The sequence below is a fragment of the Hypanus sabinus genome, chromosome 10 (assembly GCF_030144855.1).
Source record: "Hypanus sabinus isolate sHypSab1 chromosome 10, sHypSab1.hap1, whole genome shotgun sequence".
Classification (NCBI taxonomy): domain Eukaryota; kingdom Metazoa; phylum Chordata; class Chondrichthyes; order Myliobatiformes; family Dasyatidae; genus Hypanus; species Hypanus sabinus.
Window position 1 is genome coordinate 130,841,483 of NC_082715.1, and position 25,317 is coordinate 130,866,799.

Below are 25,317 nucleotides of genomic sequence, written 5' to 3' on the forward strand. Positions count from 1 at the left end.
CCCAATAATTTGCCCATTTACAGTATTCAAGACATAATATTGAATTCAATAATTTAATTTTGCTTATCCTGTTTGAATCAGAACTTACCAATTTTCACTAAGGTTATCCATCTGTAACATTAACTGAGTTGTTCTCTCTATTCAGACACTGCATTGTCCACTGGGCATTTCCAGTATTCTCCTCCCCTTTTCAGGGTTAACCAGAACTCTGACCAGCATTTCCCAGCATTAACATGTACCTCGTTTTCTCTCTGTATAACTTTCTTTACCAGCCTACCAACTGGGCAACTTCATAAACATTGGGATCACCTGGGCAATCCTGCCCTTAACCTATGAGATAAATTCCCTTTCTCCTATCCTTCACTCTCCTGCCCTCTATGCAGTTTAAGACCATCTTGTTTTCTCATCTTCACAGTTGTGATGAAGAAGGGTCCTGAAAATGCTAACTCTTTTTTTTTAAATTATAGACACTGATTGATCTGTTGAGTACTGGCAGAACTTTGTTTTTGCTTTAGATTTGCACCATTTGCAGACTCTTAATTCCCATTTTGTCTGCTGCATGGCCACTTCATGCATTCTTGCTTGGCAGAAAGGCCACATACTTACCAATCAGTGAACTGGAAACTCATACTTGGACAAACACAAGGGGAAAGGAAAAAAAAACACAAAGCTAGAAGTAACCAGCTGCTTCATTAAAAGTTATAAATGCAGGTTGTAACAATGAAGTCAATTAAAAAATTCTTCAAAGAACTTATAATGTTTCAGCAATTCTGATTTAAAACAGAAACTTTCTCTTGAACATTAAAATAGATTCAATGTGCTATTCAAATAAAGCTATTGACACTAGAGTTGCAACTCAGATTATAGTGCTTTAAGGAAATAGTCTGAATAAGTGGTGTCCTATATCTGGTTGAATATTTGACTTTTAAAATACTTCAAAAAAAACAAAATGAAAGAAAAACCAATGTAAAATGTTACTTTCATAATTATAGAGAAAAAAGATAATAGACATTAACATGCAACGTAGTACGTCTTAAAACAGGGAGAAAGAAAACTCCAAAAGAAAAAAGAGAAATAAACAAAGGGAGAAAAATACATTTTTAATGTTTGTTTTAATTTTTCATGAGTGGAAGAATAGCAACATGCCAATGCATCTAGTTAAATCAAATGGACATTCTAATTTTGATAAATAAAGCAAGCTCCTATGCAATGTCAAAGGGCTGGAGCAACATAAAGAGTGAAAAGGGAACGATTTATCAATTTGGCTGAACAACAGACTGATGCCAGAATGATTGATAATTTTACTTAAATGATCTCCCAGATTTAACAAAAATGATGATTTGTCCTGGTGTTACCTAGAAAAGACCACAAAGGAGAACAGAACAACTGTGGTAAAAACCATTGCTTAGAACCATGACCACCAATGCCAAATATTGTAATTCTGTGTCATAAAAGGCATAACAACACTGGACAGCAATTTTTTTTTGGAAAGTGTTGCTTCTTAAGAAATTTATTTTAGTTATGATAGACTGCTTAAAGCTGAACACAAATATAATTTCAGACTATCTGTATCATGTAGGAATTTGAAGAAACAAGAAATTAACCTTTATTGACTATAATACATTTAATCGCATCAGTGCTGATACTTTGGAATAGTTCAACTAAGCTAAACATGTTTTGTTGATGATTTTCATTTGTATTCAGTGTCTAGGCTTCTTGCTCAAGTGTACAACAATAATCAGCTAGCCCTGATACCGTTTCTTCATGACTGCAAGGTCCTGGTGAAACCTTTCTCCAAGTTCATCACTGACAGTACCAAGATTTACAGGGAAGAGGTCTAAATGAGGACACAGAAAATGATCCTTTAGTAACATTTTGCAATTCATCTGCCACTTCTCAACCCAGTTTTGCATCCTATCAATGTCCTGCTGTAACTTCTGACAGCCCTCCACACTATCCACAACACCTCCAACCTTTGTGTTATCAGCATACTTACTAACCCATCCCTCCACTTCCTCATCCAGATCATTTATAAAAATCACAAAGAGTAAGGGTCCTAGAACAGATCCCTGAGGCACACCACTAGTCACCGACCTCCGTGCAGAATATGACCTGTCTACAACCACTCTTTGCCTTTTGTGGGCAAGCTAGTTCTGGATCCACAAAGCAATGTCCCCTTGGATCCCATGCCTCCTTACTTTCTCAATAAGCCTTGCATGGGGTACCTTATCAAATGCCTTGCTGAAATCCATATACACTACATCTACTGTTTTTCCTTCATCAATGTGTTTAGTGACATCCTCAAGAAATTCAATCAGGCTCATATGGCATAACCTGCCCTTTACAAAGCCATGCTGACTATTCCCAATCATATTATACCTCTCTAAGTGTTCATAAATCCTGCCTCTCAGGATCTTCTCCATCAACTTACCAACCACCGAAGTAAGACTCACTGGTGTATAATTTCCTGGGCTATCTCTACTCCCTTTCTTGAACAAGGGAACAACATCTGCAACACTCCAATCCTCTGGAACCTCTCCCATCCTCATTGGCAATGCAAAGATCATTGCCAGCGGCTCAGCAATCTCCTCCTTTGCCTCCCACAGTAGCCTGGGGTACATCTCATCCAGTCCCAGCGATTTATCCAACTTGATGCTTTCCAAAACCTCCAGCTCATCCTCTTTCTTAATACCAAGATGCTCAAGCTTTTCAGTCCGCTGCAAGTCATCACCACCATCACCAAGATCCTTTTCCACAATGAATACTGAAGTAAAGTATTCATTAAGTACCTCGGCTATTTCCTCCAGTTCCATACACACTTTCCCACTGTGACACTTGATGGGTCCTATTCTTTCACGTCTTATACTCTTGCTTTTCACATACTTGTAGAATGCCTTGGGGTTTTCCTTAATCCTGCCCACCAAGGCCTTCTCATGGCCCCTCCTGGCTCTCCTAATTTCCTTCTTAAGCTCCTTCCTGTTAGCCCTATAATCTTACAGATCTCTAACATTACCTTGCTCTCTGAACCTTTTGTAAGCTTTCCTCTTCTTCTTGACTAGATTTACTACAGCCATTGTAGACCACGGTTCCTATACCCTATCATAACTTCCCTGTCTCATTGGAATATACCTATGCAGAGTTCCACACAAATATCCCCTGAACATTTGCCACATTTCTTCTGTGATTTTCCCTGAGAACATCTGTCCCCAATTTAAGCTTCCAAGTTACTGCCTGATAGCCTCATAATTCCCCTTACTCCAATCAGACACTCTCCTAACTTGTCTGTTCCTATCCCTCGCCAATGCTATGGTAAATGAGATAGAATTGTGATCACTATCTCCAAAATGCTCTCCCACTGAGAGATCTGACACCTGACCAAGTTCATTTCCCAATACCAAATCAAGTACAGTCTCTCCTCTTGTAGGCATTGTGTCAAGAAACCTTCCTGAACACACTTAACAAACTCCACCCCATCTAAACTCCCTGCTCTACAGAGATGTCAATCAATATTGGGAAATTAAAATCTCCCACCATGACAAGTCTGTTTTTATTATACCTTTCCGGAATCTGTTTCCCTATCAGCTCCTCGATATCCCAGTTACTATTGGGCGGGCTATAAAACACATGCAGTTCCTAACCTCCACCCACAGAGACTCCATAGACAATCCCTCCATGACGTTCACCTTTTCTGCAGCCGTAACACTATCTTTGATCAACAATGCCACCCCCCACCTATTTTGCCTCCCTCCCTGTCCTTTCTGAAACATCTAAAATCCAGCACTTGAAGTAACCATTCCTGCCCCTGAGCCATCCAAGTCTCTGTAACGGCCACGACATCATAGCTCCAAGTACTGATCCACACTCTAAACTCATCCGCTTTGTTCAAAATACTCCTTGCGTTAAAATAGGCACATCTCAAACTGTCAGTCTGAGCACATCCCTTCTCTATCACCTGCCTATCCTCCCTCACACACTGTTTCCAAGCTTTCTCTAATTGTGAGCCAACTGCCTTTTCCCCAGTCTCTTCAGTTCTGTTCCCATCCCCCAACAACTCTAGTTTAAACTCACCCCAGTAGCCTTAGCAAACCTTCTTGGCAGGTTATTGGTCCCCTTCAGATTCAAGTGCAACCCGTCCTTTTTGTACAAGTCACACCTGCCGCAAAAGAGGTCCCAATAATCCAGAAATCTGAATCCCTGCCCCTTGCTCCAATCCCTCAGCCACGCATTTATCCTCCACCTCATTCTATTCCTATACTCACTGTCACGTGGCACAGGCAGTAATCCCAAGATTACTACCTTTGCGGTCCTGCTTCTCAACTTCCTTCCAAACTCCCTGTAGTCTGCTTTCAGGACTTCCTCCCTTGTCCTACCTATGTCATTGGTACCAATATGTACCATGACTGGCTGTTCTCCCTCCCACTGCAGGATATCGTGGACTTGATCTGAAACTTCCCGGACTCTGGCACCTGGGAGGCAAACTACCATCCAAGTTTCTTTCCTGCATCCAGAGAATCACCTGTCTGACCCCCTAACAATAGACTCCCTTATCACCCCTGCCTTTCTTTTCCTTTCCCTACCCTTCTGAGCCACAGGGCCAGACTCTGTGTCAGAGGCACAGCCACTGTTGCTTCCCCCAGGTAGGCTGTCCCCCCCTCCAACAGTACTCAAACAGGAGTACTTATTGCTCAGGGGGACAGCCACAGGGTTATCTCTAGTACCTGACTCTTGCCCTTCCCTCTTCTGACTGTTACCCCCTTGTCTGTCTCCCGTGGCCCCGGTGTGACCACCTGTCTACAACTCCTTTCCATCACCTCCTCACTCTCTCTGACCAAACGAAGGTCATCGAGTTGCATCTCCAGTTCCCTAACATGGTTCCTTAGGAGCTGCAGCTCGACACATCAGGTGCAGATATGGCCGTCTGGGAGGCTGGGAGACTCCAGGACCTCCCACATCTGACACCGAGTACAGAGAACTGGCCTCATACACATACTTCCTTTCCACAATTAACACAGGTAAACGAACCTTGCCTTGTCTCATTACCGCCTAAGCCCATTCAGCCAAAGCTCTCTCACTCTGCTGCCCGCTGGATACGGCGGTCTTCTTTTTAAACTTTTCCCACTCTACTGGCTGACGTCACGTACCTGCACAGTCTTGCCTCTCTTTACCCTGAGTAGTAAAGTGCTTTCTCTCCAAAGGAGAGAAGCCCAGGCTTTGTCTTGGTCACCTCATGGGCTTTCTTAATAAGTCATATTCTGTTTTTGAGTTTTAAGTGTCTATCCATCACAAATACAACAGAAGGCATCGTGCTGTTGCAACATTGGTGATATATTTTGCTATCACAAATACTTCTGATAATACAATTACATTGTTATAATGAGTACATACAATATGCTATGCACGTAGAGCATGCGCAGCAACATGATCACAATCCGATATCCAATATACTTATAAACCCAGTGAATAGAATAGCACGTGCATGATGCTTTTATAGCCTGTCCTTCCATGCAGCATCCACTCTGCTTAAGCATACCCAGGCATTCCTAGACAAGATAGAAAACTTTTCAGCTTACTTTGTGGGCAACATTTTAATTGACTTGCATTAAGAATTGAAGTAACAAATACAGGTGATTTTTTTTTTTAAATGGTGCATGATATGGAAACTTCATGGTGACTTTCATGATCAGTGGCTCAAAATCGGTAAGTTATACCCAAAAGTATTCAGGAATTAAAATCTTTGTTGTGCAGTGTAACGGTTTTAAGTTTCAAAGGGAATGAAAGGCCTTACTTGCTTTCCAAAATTACATTACTTCAGAGACACATCATGTTGATATACTTAATTCACTCATCAATAATCCTCCAAGTTACTTGATGTCCATCAATCTGGGTGTCTTCTCCCTATGCTTAACTTCCCGATCCCCCCCACTTCTGCTTTCACTTGCTCATCCTTCCTCCCTTTACTGTTTCCACCCATTACCCACCAGCTTCTCAAAACTGCCCCTCCCTCCCCTTCACCTGGCTCTGTGTGCCTATCACCCCCACCTTACCTGGTTCTACCCATCAACTACTAGCCCCCATCTTTCCCCCTGCCCCTCACCTCTTTATACTAGCCATCTTTCCTCCACCAGCCCAGTCCTGATGTAGGGTCTTGACCGGAAAAATTGAGCATCCCTTTGCCTCTGCAGATGCTGCTTGACTCTTCCAGTTCTTCCAGAAGTTTTTTTTTCATTCTAAGGCAAACTAGGAAGTAAGACAGTACGCAGCAGTTTAAGAAAAAAAGATTATGAGAAAGAAGGTGTTAGTGATACATGAGGAATAAGGTTCTGACTTTAGGGACAGTTTTATGTTTGAATAGCTGACGTGTCCAGAAAACTGGATCTCACTAGTTCATCTTTTACATGGATTGAGGGAGAAAGTTATGCAAAAGGTAGATATCAGAAACTCTACGCACCTCTACTGCACCAAATCATCATATCATACAGACAGAGCAGCCTAAAGTGAGCATGTCCTTGGGTCTGATAAGGTAGCAAGACAGACCCTGAATACAAAAGAAGGAACGTTATGTTAGCCAGAGGCTCAAGTTACTACATAGAATACAGCTGGAGTACCCAGCTTAGCCAATTGCGCATTGTGGTTAAAAATTTTCCTATCTGTATATTAATATTAAGTAATGTTGATCATCAATCTGATGTTCACCCAGTTCATAAATCAAATTTAGTTGAAAAGGTTCCTAGGGATAGTTTTTGTGGACATTGTGGGAAATAGGAGTCAGCATACGGGTAGGGTCAGGGATGAGGAGCATGCAATGTTAAGGGCAGTAAATTAAGACTTAAGGACAGGAGCTAGAAGTCAGAGCATTCCAAAGTTAGAGGCCAACAATCCCTGAAGACAAAGGTCCAACGTCTGAGGTCTGCGGCCCTCAAGAATGAGGGGCAGTGATCCTGGAGGTCAGAGGCCCAAGATCAGCAAGTCCCGGATTGGAGGCCTGAGGTTTTGAGGCCCAAAATTGGTGAGACCAGTAACTACTCCTCTTTATCCCCCCCCCCCCCCCAACATCTCTTGGGCCATCTTACCCCTTCTCTTCTCTTCTCTTCTCTTGCCTTTATGATCTACCTATAACCTTCTTTTGGTTCTCCACCTCTCTTATCAGATTCCTTCTTTTTTAGCTCTTCTGCAAACTACCTATCTTCTCCCTCACTTGGTCTCATTTGTCACCTGCCAGCTTATACTGCCCCTATTTCTCCCTGCCCCACCTGGCTATCCCCTTTCTTTCCAGTCCTGATGAAGGGTCTGGTCCCAAGATTCCTTCCATGAAAGCTGCCCGACCTGCTGCATTCCACCAAAATCGAGGGTATTGTTTATAGACTTTTAAACCAGTTTGTGTATGTCAAGAGCACCATCCACTGGCTGCTTTGAGAAAAAACTAAAGCTTTTGAGAAAATGTATATTGTAAATATTTGATATGCTTTTCATTGAAATAATTACCTTGGCATCTATATCTTATATTCATTCCTCCACTTTAATGAATTTAATGATTGTGGTAGAAAAGACAAATCTCAATTAGTTTCTCTCCTTTACCTTGAATATTTTTAAAGCACCAAGGACAAAAAACAGAACGGAAATCTAGCAGGAGAGTTAATATAAAATAAATGGATGCTAATTATCAAGAAAGTTGCATTCCATAACTTGTATATAATCATATAACAATTACAGCATGGAAACAAGCCATCTCAGCCCTTCTAGTTCGTGCCGAACGCTTACTCTCACCTACTCCCACTGGCCTGCACTCAGCCCATAACCCTCCATTCCTTTCTTGTCCATATACCTATCCAATTTTACTTTAAGTGACAATACCAAACCTGCCTCTACCTCTTCTACTGGTAGCTCGTTCCACACAGCAAGAATTTCCCCCTCGTGTTATCCTTAAACTTTTGCCCCCTAACTCTCAACTCATGTCCTCTTGTTTGAATCTCCCCTACTCTCAATGGAAAAAGCCTATCCACGTCAACTCTATCTATCCCCCTCATAATTTTAAATACCTCTATCGTCCCCCCTCAACCTTCTATGCTCCAAAGAATAAAGATCTAACTTGTTCAACCTTTCCCTGTAACTTAGGTGTTGAAACCCAGGTAACATTCTAGTAAATCTTCTCTGTACTCTCTCTATTTTGTTGATATCTTTCCTATAATTCGGTGACCAGACTGTACACAATACTCCAAATTCGGCCTTACCAATGCCTTGTACGATTTTAACATTACATCCCAACTCCTATACTCAATGCTCTGATTTATAAAGGCCAGCATACCAAAAGCTTTCTTCACTACCCTATCCACATGAGATTCCACCTTCAGGAAACTATGCACCATTATTCCTAGATCACTCTGTTCTACTGCATTCTTCAATGCCCTACTTTTTACTATGTATGTCCTATTTGGATTATTCCTACCAAAATGTAGCACCTCACACTTATCAGCATTAAACTCCATCTGCCATTGTTCAGCCCACTCTTCTAACTGGCCTAAATCTCTCTGCAAGCTTTGAAAACCTACTTCATTATCCACAACCCCACCTACCTTAGTATCATCTGCATACTTACTAATCCAATTCACCATCCTATCATCCAGATCATTAATGTAAATGACAAACAACATTGGACCCAGTACAGATCCCTGAGGCACACCACTAGTCATCGGCCTCCAACCTGACAAACAGTTATCCACCACTACTCTCTGGCATTTCCCATCCAGCCACTGTTGAATCCATTTTACTACTTCAATATTAATACCTAGCAATTGAACCTTCTTAACTAACCTTCCGTGCGGAACCTTGTCAAAGACCTTACTGAAGTCCATATAGACAACATCCACCGCTTTACCCTTGTCAACTTTCCTTGTAACCTCTTCAAAAAATTCAGTAAGATTTGTCAAACATGACATTCCACACACAAATCCCTGCTGACTGTTCCTAATCAGACCCTGTCTATTCAGATAATTATATATACCATCTCTAAGGATACTTTCCATTAATTTACCCACCACTGACGTCAAACTGACAGGCCTATGATTACTAGGTTTACTCTTAGAACCCTTTTTAAACAATGGAACCACAACAGCAATACGCCAATCCTCCGGCACCATCCCTGTTTCTAATGACATTTGAAATATTTCTGTCAGAGTCCCTGCTATTTCTACACTAACTTCCCTCAAGGCCCTAGGGGATATCCTGTCAGGATCCAGAGATTTATCCACTTTTATATTCCTTAAAAGCGCCAGTACTTCCTCCTCTTTAATCGTCATAGTTTCCATAACTTCCCTACTTGTTTCCCTTACCTTACACAATTCAATATCCTTCTCCTTAGTGAATACCGAAGAAAAGAAATTGTTCAAAATCTCCCCCATCTCTTTCAGCTCCACACATAGCTGTCCACTCTGATTCTCTTAAGGAACCAATTTTATCCCTCACTATTCTTTTGCTATTAATATAACTGTAGAAACCCTTCGGATTTATTTTCACCTTACTTGCCAAAGCAACCTCGTATCTTCTTTTAACTAGAGAAAACAAATAATTAACAATTTCTCTTACATTTTAACCTTAGGTTATTGGCACGACATGAAAAGCTGGAATGTGAAAAGAGAATTGCAAAGCACATGACAAAATATATATGTAAAATTTTGAGGGAGGCTTTAGTTTAGGTGCTCATAAATCAGTTTCAAACTGCTTTGCTAATAATTGTTTGAAAATTGCATAAATGAATTATTACCATGCATGGCAAAAAAAATCTACCCTAAATGTTCATCTAGAATTGGTACTTCACTTGTAAAGAAGTTTCTTATTTTGGATTTTGATTTGTTATTATGTGGAGCACCTAAATATTACAGGGAAAGGTTGGGGTATTTATTTTTACAGAGCCCCTGAACTAGCAATCCAGACAGCAATGCTAGAATCAGATGGTCTTTAAAATAGGGAAAATATGAAGGAAAGGCAAAATAAGTAAACAAGGATATAAACAAGAGAAATCAGCAACACAAACAAAATGCTGGAGGAACTCAGCAGGCCAGGCAGCATCTGTGGAAAAAGAGTACAGTCAACGTTTTGGGCCGAGACCCTTCAGCAGGATATAAATTGTTACGCACATGTATATTTTAAACATAGGTTTAAAATGTTATTTTTCCCCTGTTCTTATTCTCCAAAATATTGACAATGTGAAATGATTGCCTGATTTACTATGCAGTAGTTAAAATGTGAACCTAAACAGCAAATCTTAAAGCTGAGTTCAAGGTCTTGGTAGGAGTGTTATCAAACAAAATTTGACAACAAATCACATCAACCAGGAACTAAATGAAGCAAGTCTTAATGAGTGCTTCAAAGGAAAAGAGGCAGAGAGGTTTTGGGAAGAAATTTCATAAAAAGCTCCAAGGTCTGGGTTTGAGTTCTATTGGTGAAGAGATTAAAGCCTGAGTAGACACAGAAGTAATATTCCAGTAGGATTTTAAGAATGAGAAGATAACAGAATGAGGGATATGTTAGATGGAGAAAAGAGATTTAAAACCAGAGATGTGAATTTTAAAACTGTGACATTGCCATGCTGATCCTAATAAATCAGGTTGCATGTGCATGAATGATGGGCACAATTTGGGATGAGTATAAGGGTTTTGTATCTTAAGTTTATTAATGCTTATTCTTACTTGTACAACCTAATTTTTTTCCTCACCATCTCTAAATGACAATATACAGCTAAAACATGGCAAGTACTGAGGCCCTCTGTTGGTCTGGAATGACTATGGAAGTTGCGTTCCAGCTGTCTACACGATATACAAGCTGGTATGGAGAGCAAGCTGTTGTCCATGCAGCCGATGAATCCAAAGGAACGACAGAGACTGATATGGTTTGGCACCAGTGGTGTTACAGGAATTGACGGTCAGTGTTGAACTCAATGTAGGACTACCTCAGAGACTCCAGCTCTGGATTTTACCTCCTGAAGCCTTTTCCATGAGTGAGTATAGCCGCAAATCAGTGGAGGTTTGAAATCAGAGTTTTCCTTCTCAGCAGCTGACAAGCTCTTTCTGCACAGAGTGGCTGGTTTTAAAGCACCAGTAGCCTGCCAATCCCTTCCCCTGTCAATAGAAATGGTTTCACTGGGCTTAATAGCCAAGCCACACATGAAGGCCAGAAGCTTGAGTTGGTTGTCAGAGGCTATTTGAGATGCATGCTTTGGGAACATTTAATAGGTATTGGGAGCTTATCATTACTACCACTCACGGCTACAACCTTAAAAAAAACCCTCTCAGTAATCTATAAACATACTGTGAGTAAAAATTATGCACTCCTACACGTTTCATAAGAAAAGCATGATTATACAAGAGCTACAATACAATCCAATAATGAAATTAAAGCTATTAAAATTTCATTATTCTGTTATGAACTAAAACTGGTAATGTGAAACACTAAGTTAAATTGAGAAAGTTTCATAGATGCCTACAAGAGACATAGGATGATCTTGATCATTGAACAAACCATCACAAAAATGCAACATGTGGAGAAATAATGAAGAGAATTTTCACATAATTTACCTACTGTTAAGCATTAATAATGATGATCATGCAAAACATCAGCATGCAAGTATAACAAATTACCAGATACTGACCTGGACCAGCAGGTGTCCTGAACCACAAAAATATGTGTCACTTGTTCTGTTAGCATCATTTACCTCCTTCATCAACTGTACCAAAGATTCAACTAGACCTTTGTTGAGCAGATCCTTGAGTAAAATCACATTCCCAGTAAGGAATTTAATGGTTCCCATAAAATACAAAAATGCATCAATGTTGCTGAGTGGATCTGCAAATCTGAAGACCTCCAATAAACAATCTACAAAGAAAAGTCTTCAGTCAGCTTTCAATATTTAACAAAAAGAATGTGAAAACACATTCATTCAAACCTTACCTAGTAAATTAATTTAGAAAGTAGCAAATAATTTATAGATGCATTAACAACAGCAGCAAAATCTTGAAAACTTTTCAGGAGCCTTAGTAATACGTTTAATTAATATTTGGTAAGTAATAGTATTATAGAATATATGCTGGGTAGGTGTCATGAATCACAAGTAAAAACCACTATTTTGAATCAAGTACCTCTGTTGCATTAAAAACACAGAAAAATCCTAACTTTTATTCTTCAATACAAAATTAATATTCAGAATGTCCCAGCTAAAGTGGATAATATATTATTATAAATGGAAGATAAAAAATGAGATAGCCACTAGTCCTGAACCTGTAATTTCCTAAACCAGGGTATAAACACAAATTAAATCATTTTGATCAATCCACACATTGCTGCTTTATTGTATCTCAATTATCCTGTGAACTGTTTATATAATAAATCTGTCTGTACAAGCTTATATCCAGACTTAGGGCAATTAACATATGCAAAGTCTCAGTGAATCAGAATTCAACTAACATTTTTTTTAATTTTAAAGAGAAGGAATTGAGGTCTATGGGGAACTGGGAAAACGTGCAGATGGGGATTGGGGAAGATTAGCCAGAATCACATTGAATGGCTAAAACTGAGTGACCAACCTCTGCTCCGATTTTCATGTGTTCTCAAGCTCCAATTCAAATACTTGATTCAAAATTACAGAAGACAGTCTTTCATCCATGCAGGCAAGGCAACATTTATTTTTAAATTTAAAAAATGAAATAGAACTTAGCAATCATTCACATGAATTACTTGTCATTAATATTATCCATGAGCAGACCAATTGATTTATTTCATTTATAGACATGCACTTCTCTAATTAGTGCTAGCATTACAGTAAAACACAAGGCAGAACCTGACTTGCAAACCTGTGTCAAATTGCTGGCATTCCTCATGAAAATGTCACAAGAGATTGGATGGTCACACCTGTGGTGACGCTAGGAGGATTTTAGTTACCCATTCATTGACTGAAATGATTTTACAGTAAAGAGAAAGATAGAGAGGATAATATTAGAAAAAAATGGAAAGAAGGATAGAAATGCTATCAGGGAAACTTACTTCATCAGAATGCTTGCAACCCGGTAAGGAAGGAGGGTCAGGTACAGGATTATTTCTGGCCTTACTGAATTGTGAAGTGTGCTAGAGGAGCTGAACACTTAAGTGTGCTTCTATTTCTTTTCTTTCAAACACAACATGAATTATCAAAGATACACATAGCATCTAATTGTAGTTTATATTGCATAACATATCAACTATTCCTGTCAAGCTGTGTTTTTTTAAAGAATACAAGTATTTTTAAAGAAAATCAACTCACCCAAGATTTCATCATTTTGAAAGAGACCATCATTATTCTCACTCCTACTAACTTTGAACATCAATTTACAGACGTTAAGAAGATTTCTTCCACTTACTTTCAGCTGGAAAAAAAAATCAAGACATTTTAAAAAAGTTGAATTGCTATTTTGATATGATAATCTAAGTATTACTTGATTATGTCCATCTCTGAATTATAATATTGTAGTAATTGTGAACTCTGCAAACTCTGGCTACTACCACTATAAAAATAGCAGGTGTTGAAAATGTTCTGGTTAGTCAGCATTTGTGGGAAAAGGGAGTTAATGTTTCAAGTCTATACCATTTCTTCTGTTCTGTTTCTCTCTTCAAAGATGTCCTTTTGGAGTATCTTTGGCATTTTCTGGTTTTACTTCTGATTTCCAGCATCCGTCGTTGTTCGCTACTTATCTGCAAACGTGTTGAATTGTCTGATCTGCTCTCACACCTCGACCTGGCCCTCGCCTACACTTACATCAATTATCTTTTTCTCAGTCGTTCTGGGACTGTTTCAACTAATCCTAGACCCAGATTTGCCTGAATGTGCAGCAGACTCCGTGAACCAAATCAATCACTTTACTGGATGGAAGCAATAAACTGCAATGCACCAGGAGATATGTATGTACAAGAAACAATACCTACCATTGTAAAATGCTCTGCAAACCTAATGCTGTGATTTAGTTATTTTAAAAAGGTACAAAAGATTGTCTTGTTTGTTTTGTCCTCAAATTAAACTTTTTTTTAAATTAATCTTGCAATTTAGGTAGATCTTTCTGATTATTTTTCTAGGAGCTCTCTAATAACTACATCACTTAAATCATATTTTGTGCATCTTATTACATATTAAAGACAGAGAACAATAATAACAATCACTGAAAAATAAGCCAACTAGTCCAGTGGAACAATGATGTTTCAACTTTGATTTCTAAATTTATCCCTCTTTGTTAAAATTATCAATGTACCAGTTTTCTATGAGTCTGGGCATTCAGAATATTTGTATTGAAATTATCCGCAGAATTATCACTAATTACTAATGCTCTACTGGAGAACATACAAGAGTGTTGAATAGGAAGAGGTGCTCTTTAAAATGCCAATTCCAAAATTCATCTTGAAAAAGCTACAAAATTTGACTATCTAAATGTTGTAGTTAAAAAAGACTAGTAACATAACTATTGTTCCACCATACTCTACTCTCATGATGGCAATTAGTTGTGGCAATAAGAAAACGATTATTTTTGAATACATTGATGGTGAGAAGATTATATTACTGGCTGAGTAGATCAAATCATGATGGCAAATGTGAGATTTAAGTTTAACAAAAACGTCAGGAAATCAAACAAAAGCTAAGTTGAGCACTGGTGACCATATAACTAACAGAATGCCATAAAAGCAATTGTTTACTAATGGGCTTCATGGAGGAAATTTCTAACCTTTGCACTTCAAACACTGTTCTTCAATCTGATACTTCAACTAAGTCTAACAAAATCCAAAATAAAGACTCATGGACAGTTTATAAGCAAATCCATTTACTGGCTACTGATCACAGAGTCCAAGCCCGTTAATTTTGTTTGGAAGTCCAAATGCATATGCTAAGACCTAGAAAAAGTCCAGAACCAGAACTCTAAAGAATGAAACTTACCGCTAATATAAGTTTTGCCAGCTGAATGGAAAGTTGATCTGAGCCAACATCCACAAGTTTATATAATGTCTTCAAAAGAACAGTTCTCCTTTTACACATTTTCCCCAGCATGTTTCCCTTATGTAGAGTGTGATAGAGTCTGTAACATGCTTTACAGAGGTGTTCCACATTGTTGCCTAAGCAGAATAAACAAACTCTGCAATTACATATAAAACCATCTTTATATAATTCTATTTTCTTTGAAATCTCTTATAACAATTACATAATTTCTGTAAATGATCCTTATTTTGTAAAAAAAAAATACATCTTTGCATTAACAGCCAAAAACTGTAAGACATAGTGCTAAACTAGCAGAACATAAGAAAATAACTTCCCAAGTACATTGAAAAAATCTTACAAATGATAAAGTAATATCTTCTTACCACTCTTTAGGAGCTTAAGTTCATCAAGAATAGGCTGGATCTTCATATTCCAGTATAGAATTTCTTTTTCACTTTCTCCTTCATGGGATCTTGATCCATTACTTGAACCTGAAGCCCAAAATGATATAAAAATTAATTTCCTGTGGTTTGAGTTAGCGTGATCTAAAATTTATCATAACTACTCTCAAGTATTCCATGAGGGACCAGATTCCACATTCTGATCATTCTGGGCCAGCTGTGACTCAGTTAGTGGCATCTGCATCTCAGGATCAGACAGAGTGAGCACAATAATCCAAGCTGATACTCAGGTGTAAAGCTGAGGCAAGTATGTCACAGTCTGGGAGTCATATTTCTAATAAAACATTGAACAATGCTTCCTATTCTCTTTCAGAGAGGCAGAGCAAAGATAGCTGGCTAATAATTAGTACTCAACCAAGATTACCAAAAATTCCTTGAATTATCTGGTTAATATCACACAGTGAGAGCTTGCTTTGAGGAAACTAGCAATCAAATTTCCTACATTACAGAAATTATTACATTTCGAAAGTAACTATTTGGCAGCAAGGAACACTGGGATGTTAATGTCATTAAAGGCAATATAGAAATGAAGTATTCTGCAATGGTAACTTTGAATGAAATAATACAAGATATACAAATCCTCGCACCATTCCTAGTAATTTCTAAGGTGGGGACATGTTCGGCACAACTTTGTGGGCCGAAGGGCCTGTATTGTGCTGTAGGTTTTTTATGTTTCTATGTTCCACGGGTCTCAATACATTCACTGTTTTCACAGGCTGCATGAAAAAATGTTGTTTTGGCTGTTGTGAGAATCATGAAATAGCCTTTACAAGTCTCAAAGATTCCTTTGGCAGGGAACTGTTGATGAACAATAAAAAATAAATCCATGTTAAATAATACAGAAATTGTTAAATAGGCTTTTGGGAATCAATGTAGAATCTACAACAAAGAAAGCCATTCAGCTCAGCAATTCTGTGCCAAACTTTGGCAGAGCTGTCCCATTCTTCTCTTTCACATTCTGTGTGAAATAACATAAACTATATTAATCAAGGAGATATAGCACTATTTAATATAAAATTGGACAATTGAAAGTATTGCAAATTTAAGGGATGAGAGGCAGTGGAGGGGATGCAGAGAAAAATCAAGAAATGAAAGGCTGCATGCATCAGGAATAATGCACAAAATGGCAGAGGAGCTCACGGGTCAAGCAGTCAACGTTTCAGATGGAGACCCTCCATCAGGATTCTATATCCTGAAAGGAAAAGCTTTTCTCTTTTCCTTGAGAAAAGGCGTCTGAAACGTGACCTCACAGAGGTCTTTAAAATTATAAAAATTTATGATGTAGTGAATACAGAGAGAATGTTACCACATGATGAACAGCATAACTAAAGACATTTAATGTAAAACAGTCACTAAGAAATCCAAATAAGCACTTCAAAAAGAAACTCATCCGAAGAGGGATAAAAGTGTGGAATGTGTGACCTCATGACATATATTCTATGTAATTTATGGGGGGGGGGGGGGGGGAGGAAAATTATGAAAATTTACAAAGTCAGAACTAGAGACAGTAGACGGATAGAAAGAGCATAGAAAGAGATACAGGAAGAAAAAGACATTATTAAGAAACAGTACCGGAAATAAATTTGTGCTTCCTTACACTGCTTTGGGCAAATATATACTCTGCTTTGCACATATATAAAAAGTTAAAGTACAGGCTTCTTTACAACAGCCCAAAGTTTTATTTAAACTACTAAAGGATCTCCTGAAAACATTTCTGCTAAATAATAGTAGAAATAATATAATACAGCAATTTTGTCCTCAAAAATTATAACTTAAGTTCAAATGGAGCCATTTAATATTTATTGAAATTGACTGCACAACCAAATAAACTTGTTAAATTTCATTAATACAAAGAAACCAACAAGAATGTCAAAAATGTATTAATTAAACAAAGGAAAATTGAATGACTTTAGTACTAACACTAACACTAATGAAGTATAAGGTCCAAAGCTAAATATGGGTTACATAAAAGTTTTACCCATGGTAAATTAATTAACTTAAATTTTCTTCCTTTAAATAGAGTTCATAAAGTGTTTGAGCTTTTGTTCTTAATTCTCTAGGACCAGGTAATGGACTATGTTTAAAATTATTTTTTTATTGTTGCCAGGATTAAACCTTCAAATACCACCAGTGATATATTAAAACGATTTTTGTTCCAGGGCTTGCAGAAACTAGTCAACCATACATGGGCCATAAAGAGTTTTTAAAGCTGGCAGTAGGCCTAGTAGCTTAGTTCCAAATACTTGAAGGCTACTTTTATGCACAACATGTTCCAGGGCTGTGTACTACAACAGGCTGGGTCTATGAGTGGGAAGTAATGAGGTAGAGATAGCATTAAGATGGAACAGATGAGGAATATATAAGTGGAAGAGGTGGGGGAGACCAATTTCCTTAAGAAGGGTTCAACAATGGCAGCAGAAAAAGGAGAGGTTCTGATGGTAGAATTAACAATGTAATTAAAACTAAGTGCTAAGAATATAGTAAATTAATCTTTTAGTTATTTCTTTTCTTTATATCACACAAATCTAATAATATTTTAGTTTATTAAAACTAATAGATAGTTTTATTGATATAGTTATGATGCACTTCAACAGTATGACTGACTCAATTTACAAAAAGCTTTTACAGATTACACTTGGACTTTCCAGAACAGTTACTAGAAACCACTAAAAATAGGAGATACTTGTGACTCTTAACCTGTCTTATAATCTATATCTCATTCAAACTACGCAATCCTTTAACCATTAACAACTTGTCTCTTCCAGCCAAGCTCTTTTCCATTAGTTGAATAATACATAATATTAATCTACTTATTATTTTTAAATATGGGGTATCTTCAGTCAATTCTGGTTACTTTTATCCTTCAAATCACACTAAAAAAGTATTTGTATTCCTTGAATAACACCTTATATATTACCATTGTTACGAATGTGCCACAACTCTGAGGGGCCGAAGGGTACAAAGTAGCCCCCTCCTTTCTGAGAATCGCAAGATCACTATTAATTCGGGTCTGGGACCCAGGAAATGAGAGAGAATCCACAAGGTTTGGAATCTGTCCTGGCCTCAGCGAAACAAAAGCCCCTGATAACGGCTATTGTCTCTTGGAGACGGAATTGTGTTTTGAGTACTGTACTATTTATTGAAGCCCTCAGGGGACGACCAGAGTGGGCTGGTTGAGGGATTGCATCATCCCAACCTGATTGACATCTGAGACCCCGTGAGTAAGGATAAAAGAGGGTCTGGGGAACAACCCCTTTAAATGCACCAGGAGAAACGCTAGAAATCCCATGATAGCGTTTAATAGCGACACCTGGTGGGGAGGCTCGTGTGCGTCCTTCCCTTGCCTGGGATTGGGGGGCTCGCCACGGAAGAACAGCTTAGCTAAAGGAGAGGTCACAAGTGAATGGCCACACTAACGAGACTCCGATGGATCGAAACCATAAAAGGAATCAGCAAGTTTTTCTCCAAATCTCTCTCTCTCTCTCCAACCATTGAAAACCCAGCGGTCCCCAAAGGCTGCAGCCTGCATGAACTGAGTGACTTTTATATTTCCATCGGACAATACATTATCCCCTAGACAATGATAGAGCTATTTCTTATTGATTATTATTATACCCGCACTTTTAGATTTAGTATTGACAACGTATGTTATCTGTATGGTTGCATTGATATTATTTTTGTGTATTTTTATTAATAAATACTGTTAAAAGTAGTACCATCAGACTTCAACGGACCTCTCTATCTTTGCTGGTAAGTGCCCCAGTTGTGGGGTTTGTAACAAAGTGGGGGCCTCGTCTTGAGATTTGATACCAAATTGGAGGGCCAATGAATCGGGCTTTTAAGTCCAAACGTGGGTCTGGTTGCACGGGTAACCAGACGGGAAACCAGCAAAGATGGACGTTGACGAATTTATAGAAAACCCGACTCTGGAGGCACTAGAGGCTGCCACAAAGTCGGACCTGATAAATATTGCGAAAGGACTAAACCTCGCAGAGGTGAGGTTGTCGATGAAAAAGCGGGAGGTGCGGAGGGCCATAACTCAGTACTATATTGTGAAGAACGTGTTTTCAGCTGAGGTATTGGAAAATATCCCTGAAAAGGTACCAGCTAGTGGGATGGCTCAGTTAGAGTTGGAGAAATTAAGGTTGGAACATGAAATTAAGTTAAAACAGCTGGAAGCAGCTGAAAAGGAAAAAAGAAAGAGCCGAAAAGCAACGGGAGCATGAGCTCTAGCTACAGGAGTTAGAGGTGAAGAGGGAGCAGGAAAGAGCCGAGAAGCAAAGGGAGCATGCGCTCCAGCTAAAGGAGTTAGAGGTGAAAAGGGAGAAGGAAAGAGCCGAAAAAGAGAAGGAGAGAGCCAAGAAGGAGAGGGAGTATGAGGAGAAAGAGAAACAGAGGCAACATGACTTGGACATGGAGAAGTTAAGTCAAGAGCAAAGAGCTCAAGGGCCAGACCAAGGGGAGCGGTTTAATGTTAGTAGGGAGTTTAGGTTAGTACCTCCATTTGAGGAGACGGATGTTGATAGTTATTTCTTGTATTTTGAAAAGGTGGCAGTGAGTCAGAAGTGGCCCAAAGATCAGTGGGTGGCGTTGTTACAAAGTGTGTTAAAAGGGAAGGCACAACGGGCATATGCGGCATTGTCCATGGAGGAGGAGGTCTGAGAATTATGAGAAAGTAAAGGAGGCCATTCTTCGGACCTATGATTTGGTACCTTAAGCGTATGGACAAAAGTTCAGAAATTTAAAGAAAGGGTGGAATCAGACGTATGCAGAGTTTGCCTATGAGAAGGGTGTGCTCTTGGATCGTTGGTGTGCAGCAGAATTGGTAGAAGATGATTTTTGGCGTCTCAGGGAGTTAATTCTGATTGAGGAATTTAAAGGTTGTGTTTCGGATGATATCCAGATGTATTTGAATGAGAAGCCAAATAAGTCCATCTTCGAATTTGCTAGGTTCACAGATGAATATGCCCTAACCCACAAGACAAAGTTTTCCTCGAATAAAAGTTACTAGAAAGACCGTGGGAATGGTAGAGAAAGCCCGCCGGCTGAGGCAGATATCCCGCCGGGAGCTAGCGGTAAAATTAAGGAGGAGGAAAGGCAAGATGGCAGGAGAGGTCCTGGCTTGACCGGTTTTAATTGTGGAAAGGTGGGTCATATTGCATCTAAGTGCCTTGCTCCGAGTTAGGAGATAGGAAAATGGAAAGCAGCAGTCCCTACAGGATGTGTTGTGGTGATCAGTAAATCGACGAGAAAGCCCCAGGTAGATAAAATACGAGAGGGGTCTGAGAAATGTATTTCAGAAGGAACCGTGTCTGTGAAAAGGAGACACACCAGTTCCAGTGCTGATCTGGAGAGACACGGGAGCTGAACTGTCACTGATTCGCAGTACAGTGCTAGCTTTTGGTCCTCAGACTGGAGAGGTAGCTTTGAGAGGCATAGGAAAAGGGACAGAAGCGGTGGCCTTGTATAGGATCATTATAAATTGTGAGCTGGTATCTGGACCAGTTGAAATAGGGGTGCGACCAGAGTTTCCGAGAACTGACGTCGACATCCTTCTGGGTAACAATTTAGCTGGTGGTGAAGTCTGGTCGGCCATGGAGCTGCCGAGCCAGCCTGTAAGTGTTGAGGACCCGACCCTAGATTCCAAGATCTATCCCGCATGCGTGATCACTCGCAGCATATCGAGAAAGGCAGCTGAGAGCGAGACCAGTTTAAATCTGGCCAGTATTGATTTGGCCGAGACGTTTTTACCGACCCCGTACCAAGAGGAGTTAGAGAGTGGTAAAACGGAGAATAGGAAAGTGGAAGAGAGTAAGGGAGAGGAGGTAGACCTGCCCTTAGCCAGGAGGAAATTTATAGAGGCACAGAGTAAAGATAAGAAACAGATAAGGCTGTTAAAAGGTCCAGGGTTGGACATGGATGATCCATCTGGTTTGGCAGAACTGTTTGAAGAAGTTGAAGATTCTAAATGTGTTCCCGATAATGAAATGAGGGCAGTCCTAGATGAAAAGGATGCCATTACCTTGAAGAAGTCTGCTGGGTTGGCAGATGAGGTTGTTTCAGCCCGCGGGGTTGAGTTTACTCTGGAAGGCAGTTGCCCAGAGAGTAACTGGGAGAATCAGGGGAACTTAGAATTTGAAAAGGGTACGGGTATTGAAAGCCTGGAAGAGGCAGATGTCCCATTTGAGTGTGTTCAAGATGTGGATGCACGTGAACCTAGTAATGGAGCTCAGAAAAAGTCTGAGGTATTTAATTCAGTTGAAAAGGAATGCAGTCCTTGTGAGTCAGATGGACTTGGTTCAGTGAAGAAAGGGTTAATCTTGGTAATAGTGGAAAGTGAGAATTCCCAGTTGTTTGTTTTCGAAGGTGTGTTAAAAGTTAGTGAGGAGATAAAAGGTGGTGAGGTGAATATTATTATTGAAGGAAAAGGGAAAAATGTAGTTCCTAAATTCAATGAAGAAAATTTAAAGTCTGGATTGATGTCAGAAGTAGCAACCAGGCTACAGAGACAATGGCTTGGTAACACGAATCAATTACAGGTTGATTTGGAATGTAAAGGTGCCCCACATGCTATTGTTATTCAAGGGAGTGCTGTGAAGAGGCAGAATTTGAAATGCTGTTTGGACAAAGAGAGAGCACTTGCAGAGTTTAAACTGAAAACTCATGCTAACAACTTGCTTAAAAATTAAAGAATTGCGTGGAAATTCGGAAAATGGTCTAAGTTTGGAACACATTGTTGATAAAGTATCTCCTATGAAAGGAGCATGCAAAGGCCTATTCCACACTGGTATACAAGTTAACCACGTGGGAGTTAACTGGAAAAGGGGCGAGGGTTGACGGGATGCCATTTTAACTAATAGGATCCGGTTTTAAGGGATTTCGACAAAGCATGTGAATAATAGACAAACCCCATGGAAGATTGACTGTTAAGTTTGAAAGTAAAATAAAGATTAGTATTTGCATGAACTTTTGTAGTATACATGTAAGCTAAGATCACAACTCCTTAGTTTTTGTTTGCTGAAGAAAAGAAAAAAATATAGGTGGTTATTAAATTGGAGTCTGATGCTACAAGAATTTATTAAGGTACAAGATGTTAAGATAGTAAAGGAAGTGACAATGTAATCGCTAACTGTTCAGATGCTGAATTGAATGTATAACTGTATTACTCTGTAGTGAAAAAAAACTCTTTTGTATTGTGTTAGATCAGGGGTCAGTAACCTTTACCACTGAAAGAGCCATTTGGACCCGTTTCCCACAGAAAAGAAAACACTGGGAGCCACAAAACCCGTTTGACATTTAAAATGAAATAACACTGCATACAACGTTTTTTTGCCTTTATGCTATGTATAAACAAACTATAATGTGTTGCATTTATGAAATCGATGAACTCCTGCAGAGAAAACGAAATTACATTTCTGCATGCAACAAAAACATTTTGAACTCCAAAAAAAAGACGTTGGGTTGAAGGTTACTTTTAAGTAAAATACTCAATGTCTATTTGAGTCCTTCTTGTATTTATGAAAAACGCCAAACTTAAATTTTCCGCCAGCAGCAAACCAAAAATAACGTCAGCCAGCTGTCAACCTGAAAAATAAAAGGACTATTTCACTAAACAATGAAAAAATATGAATATACGTAAAATTATAGGCAATTAAAATATTTATCATACTTGGTTAATGGGATTTCTGCTCCTGGACCTCAGCGCACAGCGTCTGCACATTAGGGCTGTATGGCGTCACCTTCATCTTTACACAGGATCGCAAGCTGTCATCTGTGAAGCGTGCGCGATGTTTGTTTTTAATATAGTTCATGTTGGAGAACACCTGCTCACATACATATGTGGATCCAAAGATCGACAGGACTCCAAGCGCATACTTTTTAATGTTTACATAAATGTCAGGGATAGCATTCCATGTTTCGAACATAAGTTTGTCCAGTTCGGGGAGGTTTTCAATATCACTCCATTTGTGACTCTGAGCAAGAACGGCCTTCTGACAGGCAACATCTTCAAGGTCTGCTGTCAAGCGTCTAAACTTGGACACCCATATGTCTTTGTCGGCTATGTCGGCCAGTTCCATCTCAAGATCAGGTTGACTCACACCTGCCAATGCAGTCGTATTCAGTCGGGATGGATCGATGCTTAGGGGAGTGACCGGGAAGGATAATGTGTTTTTTTTCTCTCTGAACTCACAGAAGCGTTTCCCAAACGATGTTTGCATTGCGATGATTGCAGAATGTAAATATTCCAAATGTAATAATAATAATCATGTCGTGAGCTTGTTTGAACTCTCTCAAATTGGGGAAGTGAGACAATGTGCCTTTCTGTAAATCTCTGGCAAGCACTGTCAACTTGTGCCCAAATGCCAAAACATCCTCCAACATGTGTAGGGCTGTACATCCTTTCCCCTGAAGAGCTGTTTTCAGTGTGTTCAGGTGCGCTGTCATGTCTACCATGAAGTGTAGATTTTCCAGCTACTCTGGCTGTTCCAGCTCAGGAAAGGTGAGCTCTTTGCTGCCCAGGAAAGTTTTCACTTCTTCCAGACACGCGATAAAGCGTTTCAGCACCTCCCCTCTGGACAGCCAGCGATAAAAACACGTTGTAGCGGTGTGCTACACACAGTCAGTAAAATACAGTCAAAGATAACTTTATTCGAACTAAACAGCCTTGCTTTTAAGCCTCCCTCAACCCACCTCCCATGGGCGCAGATACTCCAAAAGACACGTACTCACAAACCCCCGTAGGCTATCTCCCTTAGCCTGAACGCTGGCTAATAGTGAGCCAGTTCGGATGTGCCAGGAAATGGGTCGGCACAACATTTTATTTAGATTGTACAAGATCACCATAATCTTCAAATTTAGAATTACATTTCAAAAACTAACAAATTAACATAACATACATTTTAATTAAATACTGACCATTTATTTTCCAAAGCCACAGGGAGCCGCAGCACAGAGATGAAAGAGTCGCATGCGGCTCCGGAGCCGCGGATTGCCGACCCCCGTGTTAGATTCTGAAAACCTGTAAGACTCTGTACTAATTAATTTTTAATTTTTAATTAAATTTTACGAATGTGCCACAACTCTGAGGGGCCGAAGGGTACAAAGTGGCCCCCTCCTTTTTGAGAATCGCAAGATCGCTATTAATTTAGGTCTGGGACCCAGGAAATGAGAGAGAATCCACAAGGTTTGGAATGTGTCCTGGCCTCAGTGAAACAAAAACCCCTGATAACAGCTATTGTCTCTTGGAGACGGAATTGTGTATTGAGTACTGTACTATTCATTGAAACCCTCAGGGGACGACCAGAGTGGGCTGGTTGAGGGATTGCATCATCCCAACCTGAATGACATCTGAGACCCCGTGAGTAAGGATAAAAGAGGGTCTGGGGAACAACCCCTTTAAATGCACCAGGAGAAATGCTAGAAATCCCGTGACAGTGTTTAATAGCGACAGCCAGTGTGGAGGCTCGTGTGCGTCCTTCCCTTGCCTGGGATTGGCGGGCTTGCCACAGAAGAACGGCTTAGCTAAAGGAGAGGTCACAAGTGAATGGCCACACCAGCGAGACTCCAACGGATTGAAACCATAAAAGGAATCAGCAAGTTTTTCTCCAAATCTCTCTCTCTCTCCAACCATTGAAAACCCAGCGGTCCCCAAAGGCTGCAGCCTGCATGAACTGAGTGACTTTTATATATCCATCGGACAATACATTATCCCCTAGACAACGATAGAGCTATTTCTTATTGATTATTATTATACCCGCACTTTTAGATTTAGTATTGACGATGTATATTATCTGTATGGTTGCATTGATATTATTTTTGTGTATTTTTACTAATAAATACTGTTAAAAGTAGTACCATCAGACTTCAACGGACCTC

The 25,317-nt window shown here is 39.5% G+C and overlaps 1 protein-coding gene across 3 annotated transcripts in view; it reads right to left on the reverse strand.

The window, feature by feature from the left end:
- Positions 1–25,317, reverse strand: part of armc2 (armadillo repeat containing 2) — a 109,896-nt gene that overhangs the window by 41,639 nt on the left and 42,940 nt on the right. For all 3 annotated transcript variants that reach the window (XM_059982986.1, XM_059982987.1, XM_059982984.1), the window contains exons 7-10: positions 15,364–15,471; positions 14,942–15,117; positions 13,286–13,388; positions 11,642–11,865 (exon numbers count right to left, since the gene is read on the reverse strand). In XM_059982986.1, the coding sequence (XP_059838969.1) occupies positions 11,642–11,865; positions 13,286–13,388; positions 14,942–15,117; positions 15,364–15,471 (611 nt within the window). The remainder of the gene's footprint in view (positions 1–11,641; positions 11,866–13,285; positions 13,389–14,941; positions 15,118–15,363; positions 15,472–25,317) is intronic.